The following is a 13,408-nucleotide window of genomic DNA, read 5'->3' on the forward strand; positions in this document are numbered from 1 at the left end:
CCCCCCCCCGGGGCCCGGGAATGGCTTTCGAGGAAACGCTGCGATTCCGCTGGAGCGCACCAGGGTTCAGGCCCGCTGGAAGGCTCTCCAGAGACTATTTCTTTTCATAACGGAAGCAGATGTGTTCGGTGTTCGGATCCAGCTCTCGCCGCAGGGCGGGGGCGAAGCGGAGAGAGCGGCGCGCTCGCCCCCCCTCCCCTCTGCTCTCGCGCCCCTTAGTGCCTGGCGAGCAGGGCTCGGCCTTCTGTGAATAAGGTGTGGCCTTTTCTAGAACGTCCTACAAATGAAGTCACTCCTGAATGGTCGTGTGTGTCGGGCTTTTTTCACTTAGCGCAAATGCGTTTGCGATGGATCCTGTTGTAGTACATTTCATCAGTAATTCCTTCCTTGTAATTGATGCGTGCTATTCTCCTATATAGACTGACCGCGGTTTATCCATTCAGTGGATGGGCCTGTCAGTCCTTCCCAGTCTGGGGCTACCTGCTCCGGAATAGAACCGCTATGGACGTTTGTGCCAAAGTCTTTTGAGTAGGCAATGTTTTCATTTATGGGGGTGGGGTACCTAGAAGTGCGATTTCTGTGTCCTGTGGTTAAAGTGTATGGAGGTCTTTATGAGCTATCCCGAACTTTTCCAAAGAGAAATCTGGAGAGAATTTAGCCAGGAGTTCCTGGTTGGACTTAGTTTTTAACCAAAATAATATGTGCATTTTAGCAAGGTTCTTGTAACACAGTATTTCGCAGTAAGCAGTAAATGAATCAATGACCGACCCCCTTTAACAATCAGATTTTTAAAATAAGTTGTTCGGCAGTTTACTTAAATCTATAGAGACATTCTTGAGTATAAAATACACATGCTTCAAAAACGTTCAAATCAGTTCATTTATATTTTTTCAGATTCCAGTATATCTTTAATACTTGCAAATTTGTTAGTATTAAAGGTATGAGGTACAATAATCAAAAACTCAGTTTTTAATATTTGGTTTACTTTAAAATGATAATTATTGTTCAGGAAATAATCCAACAAAAGCAAACTTTTTTAAAAGAATTATTTAATTGTATTTATCATCATTTTTAAAAATTTGCTATAGGGCATATACACTCACCAGAGAGAGACAGAGAGATAGCTGCAAGGTCTGGGACTCAAGCCATGATTAACCATGTGGGATTCCAGTGCCTTAACCACCACATCACCTGCCGGCCCCAAAAGCAAACATTCTAACAGCAAGTTTAGGGATATAAGAAATGTTGTGTTATGTAATTTTATTTCACTAAAAATATTCTTAATTTATCACTTTACTGTTTATCTCAACATTTATCAACTAGTTCTTTTTTGTTATAAATTGACAATTTATAATTACATAAATTTATGGAGCATAAAGTGATGCTATAATTTACAAATACATGTGAAATAATTTTTTGAGAGGTTTTTGCTATAGGGCACGTGCGCTCGCCAGACAGACAGAGACATAGAGACAGAAAGCAAGAAATCACCCCCAGGGGGGATGGCCACGCCGCAATCCCTTCTCCTCCATTCTCCTCTCGGGATCTTGGGCATGCACACACACACGCCCGGCGTGAGTTTTATGCCACCAGGTCCAGGACGCGAACCGCGGTCTACTACGTGGGAGTCCAGTGACATAGCCATTACGCTAACTGCTGGTTCCCCACATGTGGAATAATTAAATCAAACTAGTTAACATATCCATCATCCCAAATAGGTAAAGTTTTTGTGGCAAGAACATTTGAAATTTACTCTCAGCAATTTTGAAAGTACAACATGTTCTTTTTTCTCTTTTTTTAAAGAATTATATTATTTAACTTTATTTATTACTATTATTTTCCAGTTTGATCAGACAGAGAGAGAGAAAGTGAGAAAGCAAGCCACCAGGTCCAGGACTTGAACTGCAGTCAGCCCAGTGTGAGGCAAGCGTCTTTGACCACCACACCACCTGCCGGCCCCGAAAGTACAATATATTCTATTATTAATTACAGTCACCATGCTATGCAATGGAATTCAAAAAAAAAAAATTCCTGAGGTTTTGTACCCTGTGACCATTCTCTCTCCATTCCCCACCTCCCCCATATCAACTAATCCTAACCAAGATCCATAAACCTCTTGTACTAAGCAGAGGTGGGGAAGAAGAATGTGAGGGGAACAGGCCACGCTCCTGAGGCCCCCTGAGTCTCATGGGTGGTTATGGCAGTGGGAGTCAGTGTGAGACAAATCCTCTGCTGCTGTTGATGGCCACTTGAAGTGCTTCCTCCATTTTTTTCATTGTAGAATATTTAGGGAGATCCAGAATATTAAAACACGTCACTGATCTTGGGGAATCTCTTTCGCTGAAAATTTCAGGACAACGAAATACTATCCCCATTTCCTGTATGCCTCTTACATGCAGCCTATCACGTCCTGTAAGAAACACTAGAAAAGAATAGCAATTAGTTAAGATATTCCATAGAACAAAACAAAATTTTGGATAAAGAAAGTAATCATCCCATTTGATAAACATTTACTGAGTGTCCTTCTGCAGAGTGAACTACACGGGGCTGGGCAGCACATAGAAATCATGACATTTAATGGTCTTCGTCCCCACTAAGTTTATCAATAGTTGGAAGAAAATTACACACATGAAAAGATAACAGCAAGATACAGGAAGTTTAATTTAGCTCAGCTAGGAAGTCTGAATTAGGGCCTGATAGACCCAGGGCAGGGAGAGAAACCCCAGGCTGAGTGGTCAGAGAGACTTCACAGAAGTGACACCTGGCCAGTTCTCAAGGTGAGAGACAGGATGGGCTCTCAAGGCTGGGGGAGGAAGCCTAAGCAAAAGCCAGAGGTGAGGAGATGTAAGTGAAGTGACTGAATGCACAGATGGCTCGACCACCGGGCTGAAGCTAATGTTTCCCATTAAGAGAGAAAATTAGAAAGCTGGCTCTGTGGCCTAGTGGCTAAGGGGTCAGATCTCACATGGCCAACTGCAGTCTGAATCCTGGTCCTGGCAGCTTGCAGAAACACTCCAGGAGCATGTGCATGTGTGCCCTAAATCCCGACAGGACGGAGTAAGGGAGAAGGGGATTGTGGTGTGACCTGCCCTCTTGGGCAGTCTTTCTCCTCCTCCTCCTCTCTCTCTCTCCCCATTTCTCTCCCTGTCGCTGGTGAGTGCATGTGCCTTCTGGCAATAAGAAAACAGGAAAAATAAAATGAGAAATATAGTTTGGGCTTGAAGACAAATCGGCTGGATTTGTGGAAAAGTTGGAATAATTATCCAATGTCCTCAGTAAAACCAAAAATAGCTAGAAGAAATATGTGTATCTCTAGAAGAGCTGAAAGATGGGATAAGATGACAGTAGGTTCGTAAGTCTGTTCTAGAAGGCTCCCACCAAGAGCAGCTCCTATGCCAAGAGGCTGCAGTTTGTGATTCAAGAGCCTGGGCTTTGGAGTCAGCCTGCTGGATTCAAATTCTAGCTCTTGTGCCAGCCCATGGCCTGGTAGTTACGGTGGCTAGATCCCACAAGCCTGACCTCATAGTTCAAGTCCTGGACTCAGTGGCTTAAAAAACACACCAGGTGCATGTGTATGCATACCTAAATCCCAAAAGGAGGAAGAAGTGGAAGAGAAGAGATTGCAGCATGACCATTGCCCAAGAGGAAGGGGGTGCTTTCTCTCTCTCTCTCTCTCTCTCTCTCTCTCTCTGGCTCTCTCCAGCAAATACATGCACCTTCTGGTCAAAAAAAATAAAACAGCTCTTAGACTTATTAGCTGTCTGGATATGGACAAGCTACTAACAGGCCAAGCCTCTTTGTCCCGTCTGAGATGGGAGAAGGTAACAGTGCACACCACAGTGCTGCTACTCAGATAAAGGAAGGTCGCAGATGTGAGCGATCAGCCCAGCGCCCGCGCACGGGCACGTGATCAGTGCTGCTGCGTTGGTGGTATTATCATCAGTTGTCATTGTGTTCCTATGATTTCTTTCTTCCTTTTTTAATTTGCCAGAGGGTGTGTGTGTCTGCCAGAGAGAGAGAGGGAGAAGGAGAGGGAGGAAAGCAACCCTCAGTGAGACATGGCCACACTGCAATCCTTTCTCCTCCATTTCTCTAACCTGTCAGGATTTGGGACACGCATGTACACACATACCCAGTGTATTTTTAAAGCTACCAGGGGCAAGATTCAAACCACTTGTTTGGCCCTGTGAGATCCAGCTCCCTTAATCACCAGGCCATGGGTCAACTCACTGATAATATTATTTTTTTAAAGAATTATTTAATTTTATTTATCATTGCTATTATGTTTTAATTTGCTACAGGACATACATGCTCATAAGAGAGAGAGAGATGGAAAGAGAGAGAGAGAGAAAGCAAGCCACCAGGTCTGGGACTTGAACTGCAGTCAGCCATGTGGGAGTCCAGCACCTTAACCACCATGCCACCTGCTGGCCCAAAGTACTATTGTTTCTAAAATGGTATACTATTATATGCCGAAGATAGCTTACATCATGCTAATATCATAAGACTTAGATAATTAAAGAAAGAGGATATGAGATAAAAGGCTTGATTAGGAGCTAGCAGGAGTGAGAAAAGAACTCAGTCTAAACACTGGAGGTGGGATTAAGTCAGTGCAGAAAAGATAGTAAAATAGTAGTATCTGTTTTGTTTTGTTTTGTTTTGTTTTTAATGAGGAAACAGGCAATAGGCCTGACTAAGAAAAAGAATGCTGTCCTAGACAGCAAAGAACCTGGGTTCTAACCCTTGCTCTGCCATTAATACATGTGACCACCACTGAGAATGACTTCATAGCATACGTCTGTCTTTGTAAAAGATATAGATTCAGGACCAGCAGTTAGCATAATGGCTATGTCACTGGACTCCCATGTAGTTGACTGTGGTTCGAGTCCTGGACCCGTGGCTTAAATTCACGCCGGGCGTGTGTGCGTGCGTGCCCAAGATCCCAAGAGGAGAATGGAGAAGAAGAGACTGTGGTGTAGCCATCCCCCTGGGGGTGATTTCTCACTTTCTGTCTCTCTGGCAAGTGCACGCACCCTACAGCAAAGATATAGATTCAGGAGCTGGCAGGTGGCGTGATTAAGGTGCTTGGACTCCCACATGGCCAGCCACGGTTCAAGTCCTGGGTCTAGCAGTTCGGTTTCTTACTCTCCCCCCTCCCTCCGTCTTTCTCTGGTAAAATTAAAACATAAATAAATAAATAATAAAACATAAATAATAATAACAAATAAACAAATAAAAATATCTTTAGAAAAATAAAAGATATAGATTCATGTTACTATGATACTTACAAAGGAATTTTTTCTTTTCATCCAATTTGAGTTTGTGGAAAGCTTTCCAAAACATCAGGATAGTAGGGTGTGACCTGTGGTACTCCTGTTCATACACTGAATTCTTGAGAGAAAAGGGGAGAAAATGGTTTTTATTAAAAAAAAGAAAAATGTCCTGGGGGGAGGGAAATATGTGGAAGTTGGGAATACTGGGGAGACCTTAGATATCATCTACCTTTTCAAATTGTTCCCAGTCATAATCAGTATTTCCATTCATTGCTGTCATTAGTTCTTCTGGCTGGAAATGTCTAAGTATGCTCTTGTCACAGACTCTGTAAAATCCCCTCTGAAATTCCTCATAGACTTCTTTTACTGAGATGTTGAAGATGTAATCAAGGCACTTTGAAACATAGTCTCTCCTCGAGGAATAAAAACAAAAAAAAGCCAATGATGTACTTTACCCATAACTAAAGGAGTCTCTGCTTTGTCCTCTGTACCATTTCTATTGAGAAAGAAAAGTAAATTACTGTATAGCACAGAAGCCCGTATGAGACAGGACAGGGATAGAAAAACCTGGTCAGCGAGGAGGAAACTTAGCAAGTCTAAGCAGGAGGATTTGACTTCTTTTGCTCTCATTTTCCTCACTGCAGCAAGGAGTATTTGTTTAAAACATTTATCTGAAACATTTATGTCATCCTCCTACTTAAAAACTTTCAAGGGTTTCCCGTTGCCCTTTGGATAAATTCAAAACCCCTGCATGAGCTAACCCTTGCCAGACTCACAGCCTCTTCCTCCTCCTCATTGTCATGTCTGGACACAATGACCCTCGGCCCACCTGCCTTGAGGTCTCTCGTGGGTTCTTAGGCTACGAGAGTGGAGTGTGGCCTCTCTACCTGGCACCTTCTACCATCTCTCAGATTTCAATAGGAGCAGACTTTCTTGGGGTCGGTCCTTCTGCTCCTCTCCCTCTACCTTCTTACCACATATGTCACTGCGGAATTTACTTCTGCAAGGCCTGTCTTGCTCTACAGGATGCACTATCCACTAGACCATGAATTTCCGATGGCAGGGTGGCTGCTGGATGCATTTCCACCAGAGACATGACTTGAGCAGGCTTTGTGGGCTAGCCTGTTTGAATCAACTTCCCTCAGCCTTCCCTGTGACCTGTGGTGTGCTGGTAAAAGTTTATCAATTACCTCTCCGAACAGGAGACTTCATTTGCAGCATGTGCCAATTTCTGTGGTGTAAATATTCCCACCACAGCTGAGTTTAAATTACTAACACTTTAATGATAAACTCTTAACATTTTCGAGTATTTAACAACTAGCTCTCACAAGTTAATCCACATGGTTCCCACATACTACTACCTGTAACTCTACTCTTTTATTTATTTAAATCTTTTAGAGAAATTTTTGATATAGGGTGCGTGCAATCACCAGAGAGATAAAAAATGAGAAATCACTCCCCAATCATGGGAGAAGGCCACGCTGCAATCCCTTCTCCTCCATTCTCCCCTCAGGATCTTGAGCACGCATGCACACTCACCCAGCATGAGTTTTAAGCCACAGGTCCGGGACTTGAACTGCAGTTGACTATGTGAGAGTCCAGCAATGTAACTATTACACCATCTGCTGGTCCTGTCTTTATTTATTTTTTTATTGCCAGAGGATATTTGTGCTCACCAGAGAAAGAGAGAGAGAAAGAGAGCACCCCCCCACCTCCCAATATGGGACATGTTTACATCGCAATCTCTTCTCCATTTCTCCATCATGTCAGAATTTGGGGCATTCATGCACACGCACTTCATGTGATTTTCAAGCCATTGGGGCTGGGAGTCGAACCACAGTTAGTCATGTGAGATCCAGCTCCCAATGCACAGTGCTTAACCACTGCACCATGGGGCCAGCCTATCTAGTCTCTTAACTGGTTTTAATTTTCTTTGGAGTGCTTGTCCTTATCTGACATTATCTAAAATAATTTGAGCATTGTCTTTCTGCCATACTAGCAATTTAAGCTCCAGGATAGGGGTTAAAAAATATCTGTTAAGTAAATAAATACTAACGAGTGCTCTACGACACAAATATTTTATCCTGAACCTGTTTTTCTCTTTTCCTACATTATAACCTTGGTATTTTCCCTAAAAAATGAGGAGCAAAATGATCATTTGAGAAACTAAAATACATTTTTAAAGTATAGTAATACGGGACCAGCAGGGTATAATGGTTACGTCGCTGGACTCCCACGTAGTCAACTGTGGTTTGAGTCTGGACCTGGTGGCTTAAAACTCACACCAGGCACAAGAACATGCGTGCCAAAAATCCTGAGAGGAGAATGGAAGAGAAGGGATTGCAGCGTAGCCATCCCCCTTGGAGGGTGAGCTCTCGCTTTTTGTCTCTCTGTCTCTCTCTGTCTCTCTGGTGAGTGCATGCACCCTGTGGCAAAAATCTCTCTTAAAAATAAAAAGTACAGTTATATGACGTTTTATTTACATTCATTGCAGATAGTCTAGATCCCAGAACTTACTTGTTGTTTTGGTCCACAGGTATAGAGAGCCCATTTGGAATTAAATCAACATCATTTTTATCCCAATGTATCTGTAACCAAAATGTATTTAGGCACCAAAGATGAAAGTAGGTCAGAATAATCAACCATCCATAATACCATTACTGCCAATACATTTTCCCCTACTGAACGGGAAGTAACTGGGAGCTAAATAATTATTTACAGAGTTCAGCCTTCTAAGTTTATATAGAAGTTGAAAACCTATCCTAGTACATGCTGTTGACAGTTTTCAAGTCGCCTACCCTATTCTGTTTGGTTGTTTACATTACTCACATAAAATAACCACAGTATTGTCACTTTATTTGAGAATAGACAGGCATAAGGTATCAGACTGAGGGAAAAGTCTTACAGCACAAAAGTAAAATAACTTTCAAGAGAGGGATTCCATGTTTAAAAATACTATAAAAATTATTTTAAAAAAACAGATTAAAGCTAAACGATAATCTGACTTTCATTGGCGCTCACCGAAAAATATATGTCAAGTTCTTCTACAAGGCCGTCCTCTTCATCATTTAGAACTTCTTGCAAATTCCTAGTGAAGATATTGGTTTTAAAAATTATATTTGTTGATCTTCTAAAATTACAGAATTGGGGCCAGCAGGTATGTAATGGTTAAGGTGTTGGACTCCTGTGCGGTTGACTGTGGTTCAGGTCCTAGACCTGGCAGCTTGAAAGTCACCCAGGGCACACGTGCATGCAATGCCCAATGTCCTGAGAGGAGAATAGAGAACAGACTGTGACGCGGCCATTGCCCCTGGGGGTGGGGGTATGTGTGATTTCTCACTTTCTCTCCCTCTGTCTCTCCATCTCTCCAGCGAGTACATGTGCCCTACAGCAAAAAATCTCTCCTAAGTAAATAAATAAATAAAATTTAAGAATTAATAAATATCTGATTTAAAAAACTCCAACAACATAAAAATGTATAAAATATTTTTCTCCTCCACTTTTTCCACTCCCTCTTCCCAGAGTTAACTCCAATTGACAGCTTGGTTTGTAAGACCAGTGCTACCACATAGACACTGCTGTGTCTTTGTGGCAATACAAAAGGAGTCCCTTCCTCTCGGCCAGAGGTTCCTTTTTGTTTTAGAGAAATTTTTGTTGTAGGGCATGTGTGCTAGCCAAAAGACAGAGAGAGAGAGAGACATAGAAACAGAGAGAGAGAAAGTGAGAAATCACTCCCAGGGGGGGTGGCCACGCCGCAATCCCTTCTCCATTCTCCTCTCGGGAGCACACACACACATGCACCCAGCATGGGGTTTAAGCCGCCAGGGCCAGGACTCAAACCACAGTTGACTATATGGGAGTCCAGCAATGTAACCATGATGCCATCTGCTGGTCCCCTCAGCCAGGAGTTCTTAACCAGAGGTGATTTCACCCCCACAGGGCATTTGGCTAAGTCTGGAGACACCTTGGTTGTTGCAGTTGGTGGTGGGAGGGGCTTGTACTGGCATTCAGTGAGTAATGACCTCCCAATGCAACTACATATCCTACCACCCCCAGCACAGGCTCCCTACTACAGAATTAAACAGCCCAAATGCTCAATATTGCCCAGGCTGAGAAACCCTGAACTACTGTAAATCCAGCCTATGTTTCTTCTAGTATATGAGTAGAGTCCTCTCCTCCAATTTGTTGCCGTACTATATATATATATATATATGTTGTTGTTGCTAGAGGGCTCATGGAGAAAGACAGAGAAAGAGAGGGAAGTGAGAAGCACCCTCCAAGGGGGATGGTCATGCCGCAATTCCTTCCTCTCCATTTCTTCTTGCAAGATTTTGGACATGTGTACACATGCATCTAGTGTATTCTTCATGCTGCAGGGTCTAGGAATCTAACCGTGTTGTTGCCCGTGTGGGATTCAGCTGCCATAACCACCACACCACCAGCTGGCCCTATAGGAAAACTTTTTAACACTTGTCAATCTAACAATATATGTATAAAAATATCCTATTTTCACTTTCATTCCCTCATTTACTAGTGAGGTTGAGTATATTTTCACCTTTTGATTAGCCTTACACACACACACACCCACACCGTATGTATTCTATAACCATACATATATATTTTTTTTTTTTTGGAGAGATTTTCACTATAGGGCGTGTGCGCTCGCCAGACAGACAGAGAGAGACATAGAGACAGAAAGCGAGAAATCACCCCCCAGGGGGGATGGTCACGCCGCAATCCCTTCTCCTCCATTCTCCTCTCGGGATCTTGGGCATGCACGCACATGCGCCCGGCGTGAGTTTTAAGCCACCGGGTCCGGGACGCGAACTGCTGTCGACTACGTGGGAGTCCAGCGACATAGCCATTACACTAACTGCTGGTTCCCTATAACCATACATATTGAATGTACTGTTCAAAGCAACTCTTTCTACCTGGATAAAATCAAGAGCTGTTTCCAGTACTCATTAACAATTAGAAGAGCATTTGACTTCCGTTTTGAAGGTTTACTAAATCGTAAGTCATGCTAAAATTCAAATTTCTCTAAGAGGCATACCTTATTGAAATAGAATATTCACGTTTCTCTGTGTTACATTATTTCTGCCTAAACAACTGAGACTTACTATCACTAGATAGATATAGTCCTGAAAAAGCAATTATATTTACTTACTTCCCCAAAAGAGGACTGAGTTCTTTTAAATCTTCCAATGATGGCTGTTGGTCCAGAAGTTTCTTATACAGAGCCAGTGGGAAAGGAAGGTTGGCAACATTGAAATTGAATAAGGAGAGTCCACAGAGCATTCCAAAGAGGAAATATCTCTTCTTCTCAAATTTAGGCTGCAAAAGGAGAAGAAAGTCCCGAAGGCATTGTAAATAGTCAGTAATACAGGCTCAGCCTAGGTGGCAGGGTTGGTAGCGTACTGGACTGCCACACTGGAAGCCACATGGCCAACCCTGAGTTCAGAACTTAGGCCCAGCTGACTCGAAACATTGTGGGCCTGTGCTCAGGATCCTGACACGCCAGGGAGCTGGAGGAAGGGGATTATACCATGATCGGACCCTACTAAGGGTGCTTCTCTCTTTTACTCTCATCTCTCACTCACACACACGCACACACACATGAGAGAGTTCTCTCATGAATAAAATAAACAAACTTTAGGAAAAAAGTCAATAACATAAAGGATAATTAGATTCATTTTTTAAAAATATTTTGGTTTCCCTTTAATAAAAGTCACAAATTAGAAGGAAAATAGACTTCAGGAAAAAAAATGTAAGGTTTCCATGTAGGTTATAATACTGGGTGGTCTGGAAGATATAAAAAGAAATGCTCAGATAGCCTTATAAGCTAAGATTTGCATGATTTAGTTTTATGGTTTTTGCCTTCAAATTTATGAAAATGACACTGAGAAAAATGACACTGAGAAAGGCAGAGAGCTCTTTACACTTCCAGTGGGCACCAGGCACCTCAGCTGCGTGTCATGTGAGTGGTGTGCCCCTGTGGAATGTAGCACAGGCAGCTAGGTGAGCTCCAGGGACAGTGTAAGGGGGAGAGAGAGCGAGCAAGGCTGCAGACCGAGGAGGAGGATGGAAAAAGAAGGGGAGGAAGGAAGGAGTCCCGATGGAGCTGGCTTCACTTCTTTTGCTGCACTTTGTAGTCCTAGATAAGAGAAAGCTCTGGCTCCATCTGTCCAGGTCATCACTGAAGCCAAGCAGAGGGGAGGTCACTAGCCTGAAAATTCTAAGATTTCAATCCCAGGCCATCAGGTGGCATGGTTGTTAAGGTGCTGGACTCCCACATGGCTGACCCTGGTATGAGTCCTGGGACAGTTTGCTTTCTCACTTTCCCTCTCTGTCTCTCTGGTCAAATTAAAAAATAATAATAGGGGACTAACAGTTGGCATAATGGCTATGTCACTGAACTCCCATGTAGTTGACCGTGGTTCGAGTCCTGGACCTGGTGGCTCAAATGCACGCCAGGCACGTGTGTGTGCGTGCCCAAGATCCTGAGAGGAGAATGGAGGAGAAGGGATTGTGGTGTGACCCTTCCCCCTGGGGGGTGATTTCTCACTTTCTATCTCTCCATCTCTCTCTGTCTTTCTGGTGAGCACACGCACCCTATAGCAAAAACCTCTCCAAGTAATAATAATAATAATAATAATAATAAATAATAATTCTTTTAAAATAATAATAATAAATAATTCTAACAAAGAAAATTTAATTCTGACTTTGGTGTTAGCAGGTGCAAGACCTTGGGCCTCTCAAACAATATTCTGTGCCTCCAGCTACCTACCCTATTTTGCTTCATAGAGTAATTATGAGATAAGTGATAAAAATGCATTTATTTGAATTTTGAAAATAAGTTAAAAGTACAAAATAAGTAATTTCCAGAGGTGGCCTCCCTGACCTAATCAGTCTTTTTTCCTCATCATTTGTAATATTTCCTCTGGTTCTAGTTTATTTTGTCTCCTCACAAATTAGATTCTTTTTTTTTCCCCCTAAGGTCTCTGTGTTTCTATCCAGCAGTATAGCATTATGCTTAAATGTAAGAATTTGGGGGTCGGGGCTGGCCCCTCAGTGCAGCAGGTGAGTGCTGTGTATGGAAAGCTGGATCTCACATGGCCACCCGCAGTTCAAGTCCCAGCTCTGGTTGCTTGGATGAACATATCAGATGCATGTGTGTGTATGGTGTGTGCTCAGAGTCCTGACAGGATGGAGAAATGAGGGAGGGGACTGCAGCTGGCCATGCCACATTGGGTGGTACTTTCTCCCTCTTCCTTTCCCTCTCTCTCTCTCTCTCTCTCTCTCTCTCTCTCTGTGTGTGTGTGTGTGTGTGTGTGTCTTATGAGTGCACATGCACTCTGGCAGCTAAAAAAATTAAAAGAGTTTTGGAGTCAAACAGTTTCAAATTCATATCCAAGCTTGGTCATTTGCTGGTTGTATATCCTTGGGCAATTTATTAATCTCTCTGAATCTTGTTTTCTTCATCTGTAAAATGGAATAAGCCACCTGCCTCACTACGAGGTTACCATAAGGCTGTCTCTTCCTCCTCTCCATCCCCAACTTGTATCTCTTTCGTCCATTTTGTCCCCATCTTCCACCATCACCCTTAGGTCTCCATATTACATAGCACTTTCTCTAATCACTTCATTCCCACCTTGATTTATTTATGTCTTAGCATAGAATCCTTTAAATCCAGACCCAGTAGCTTGAAAATCACTCCGGGCATGTGTGCATGTGTGCCCAAAATCCTAGGAGGAGACTGGAGGAGAAGGCACTGTGGCATGGCCATCCCCCCAGAGGGTGATTTCTCATTTTTCCTCTCACCGTCTCTCTCTAATGAACACATGGGCCTCATAGCAAAACATCTTTTTTAAAAAAGAAAGGGATATGAATAGGGTCAGCCTGGGGCCTGGCAGTTACGGCAGCCAGATCCCACTCGGCCAACTGCACAATTTGAGTCCAGAACTGATAGCTTGAGAAACACACCTGGCACATGTGTGTGTACACTCAAAATCTCAAAAGGAGGGAGACACGGAGGTGAAGGGATTATGACATGCCCATGCCTCAAAAGGGGTGCTTTCTCCTGTCTCTGTCTCTCTGTCTCTCTCTCTGGTGGGTGCACATACCCAGTAGGGAAA

At 43.0% G+C, this 13,408-nt stretch overlaps 1 protein-coding gene across 1 annotated transcript in view; it reads right to left on the reverse strand.

The window, feature by feature from the left end:
• Positions 1-1,584: 1,584 nt before the first annotated feature.
• Positions 1,585-13,408, reverse strand: part of HERC6 (HECT and RLD domain containing E3 ubiquitin protein ligase family member 6) — a 54,864-nt gene continuing 43,040 nt past the window's right edge. Inside the window, exons 18-23 of the mRNA XM_006143290.3 lie at positions 10,441-10,607; positions 8,295-8,361; positions 7,791-7,861; positions 5,503-5,686; positions 5,289-5,391; positions 1,585-2,422 (exon numbers count right to left, since the gene is read on the reverse strand). Coding sequence (XP_006143352.1) covers positions 2,211-2,422; positions 5,289-5,391; positions 5,503-5,686; positions 7,791-7,861; positions 8,295-8,361; positions 10,441-10,607 — 804 coding nt within the window. The 3' untranslated portion in view covers positions 1,585-2,210. The remainder of the gene's footprint in view (positions 2,423-5,288; positions 5,392-5,502; positions 5,687-7,790; positions 7,862-8,294; positions 8,362-10,440; positions 10,608-13,408) is intronic.

This window comes from Tupaia chinensis, unplaced genomic scaffold (assembly GCF_000334495.1).
Source record: "Tupaia chinensis unplaced genomic scaffold, TupChi_1.0 Scaffold000094_1, whole genome shotgun sequence".
NCBI classification, from domain to species: Eukaryota; Metazoa; Chordata; class Mammalia; order Scandentia; family Tupaiidae; genus Tupaia; species Tupaia belangeri.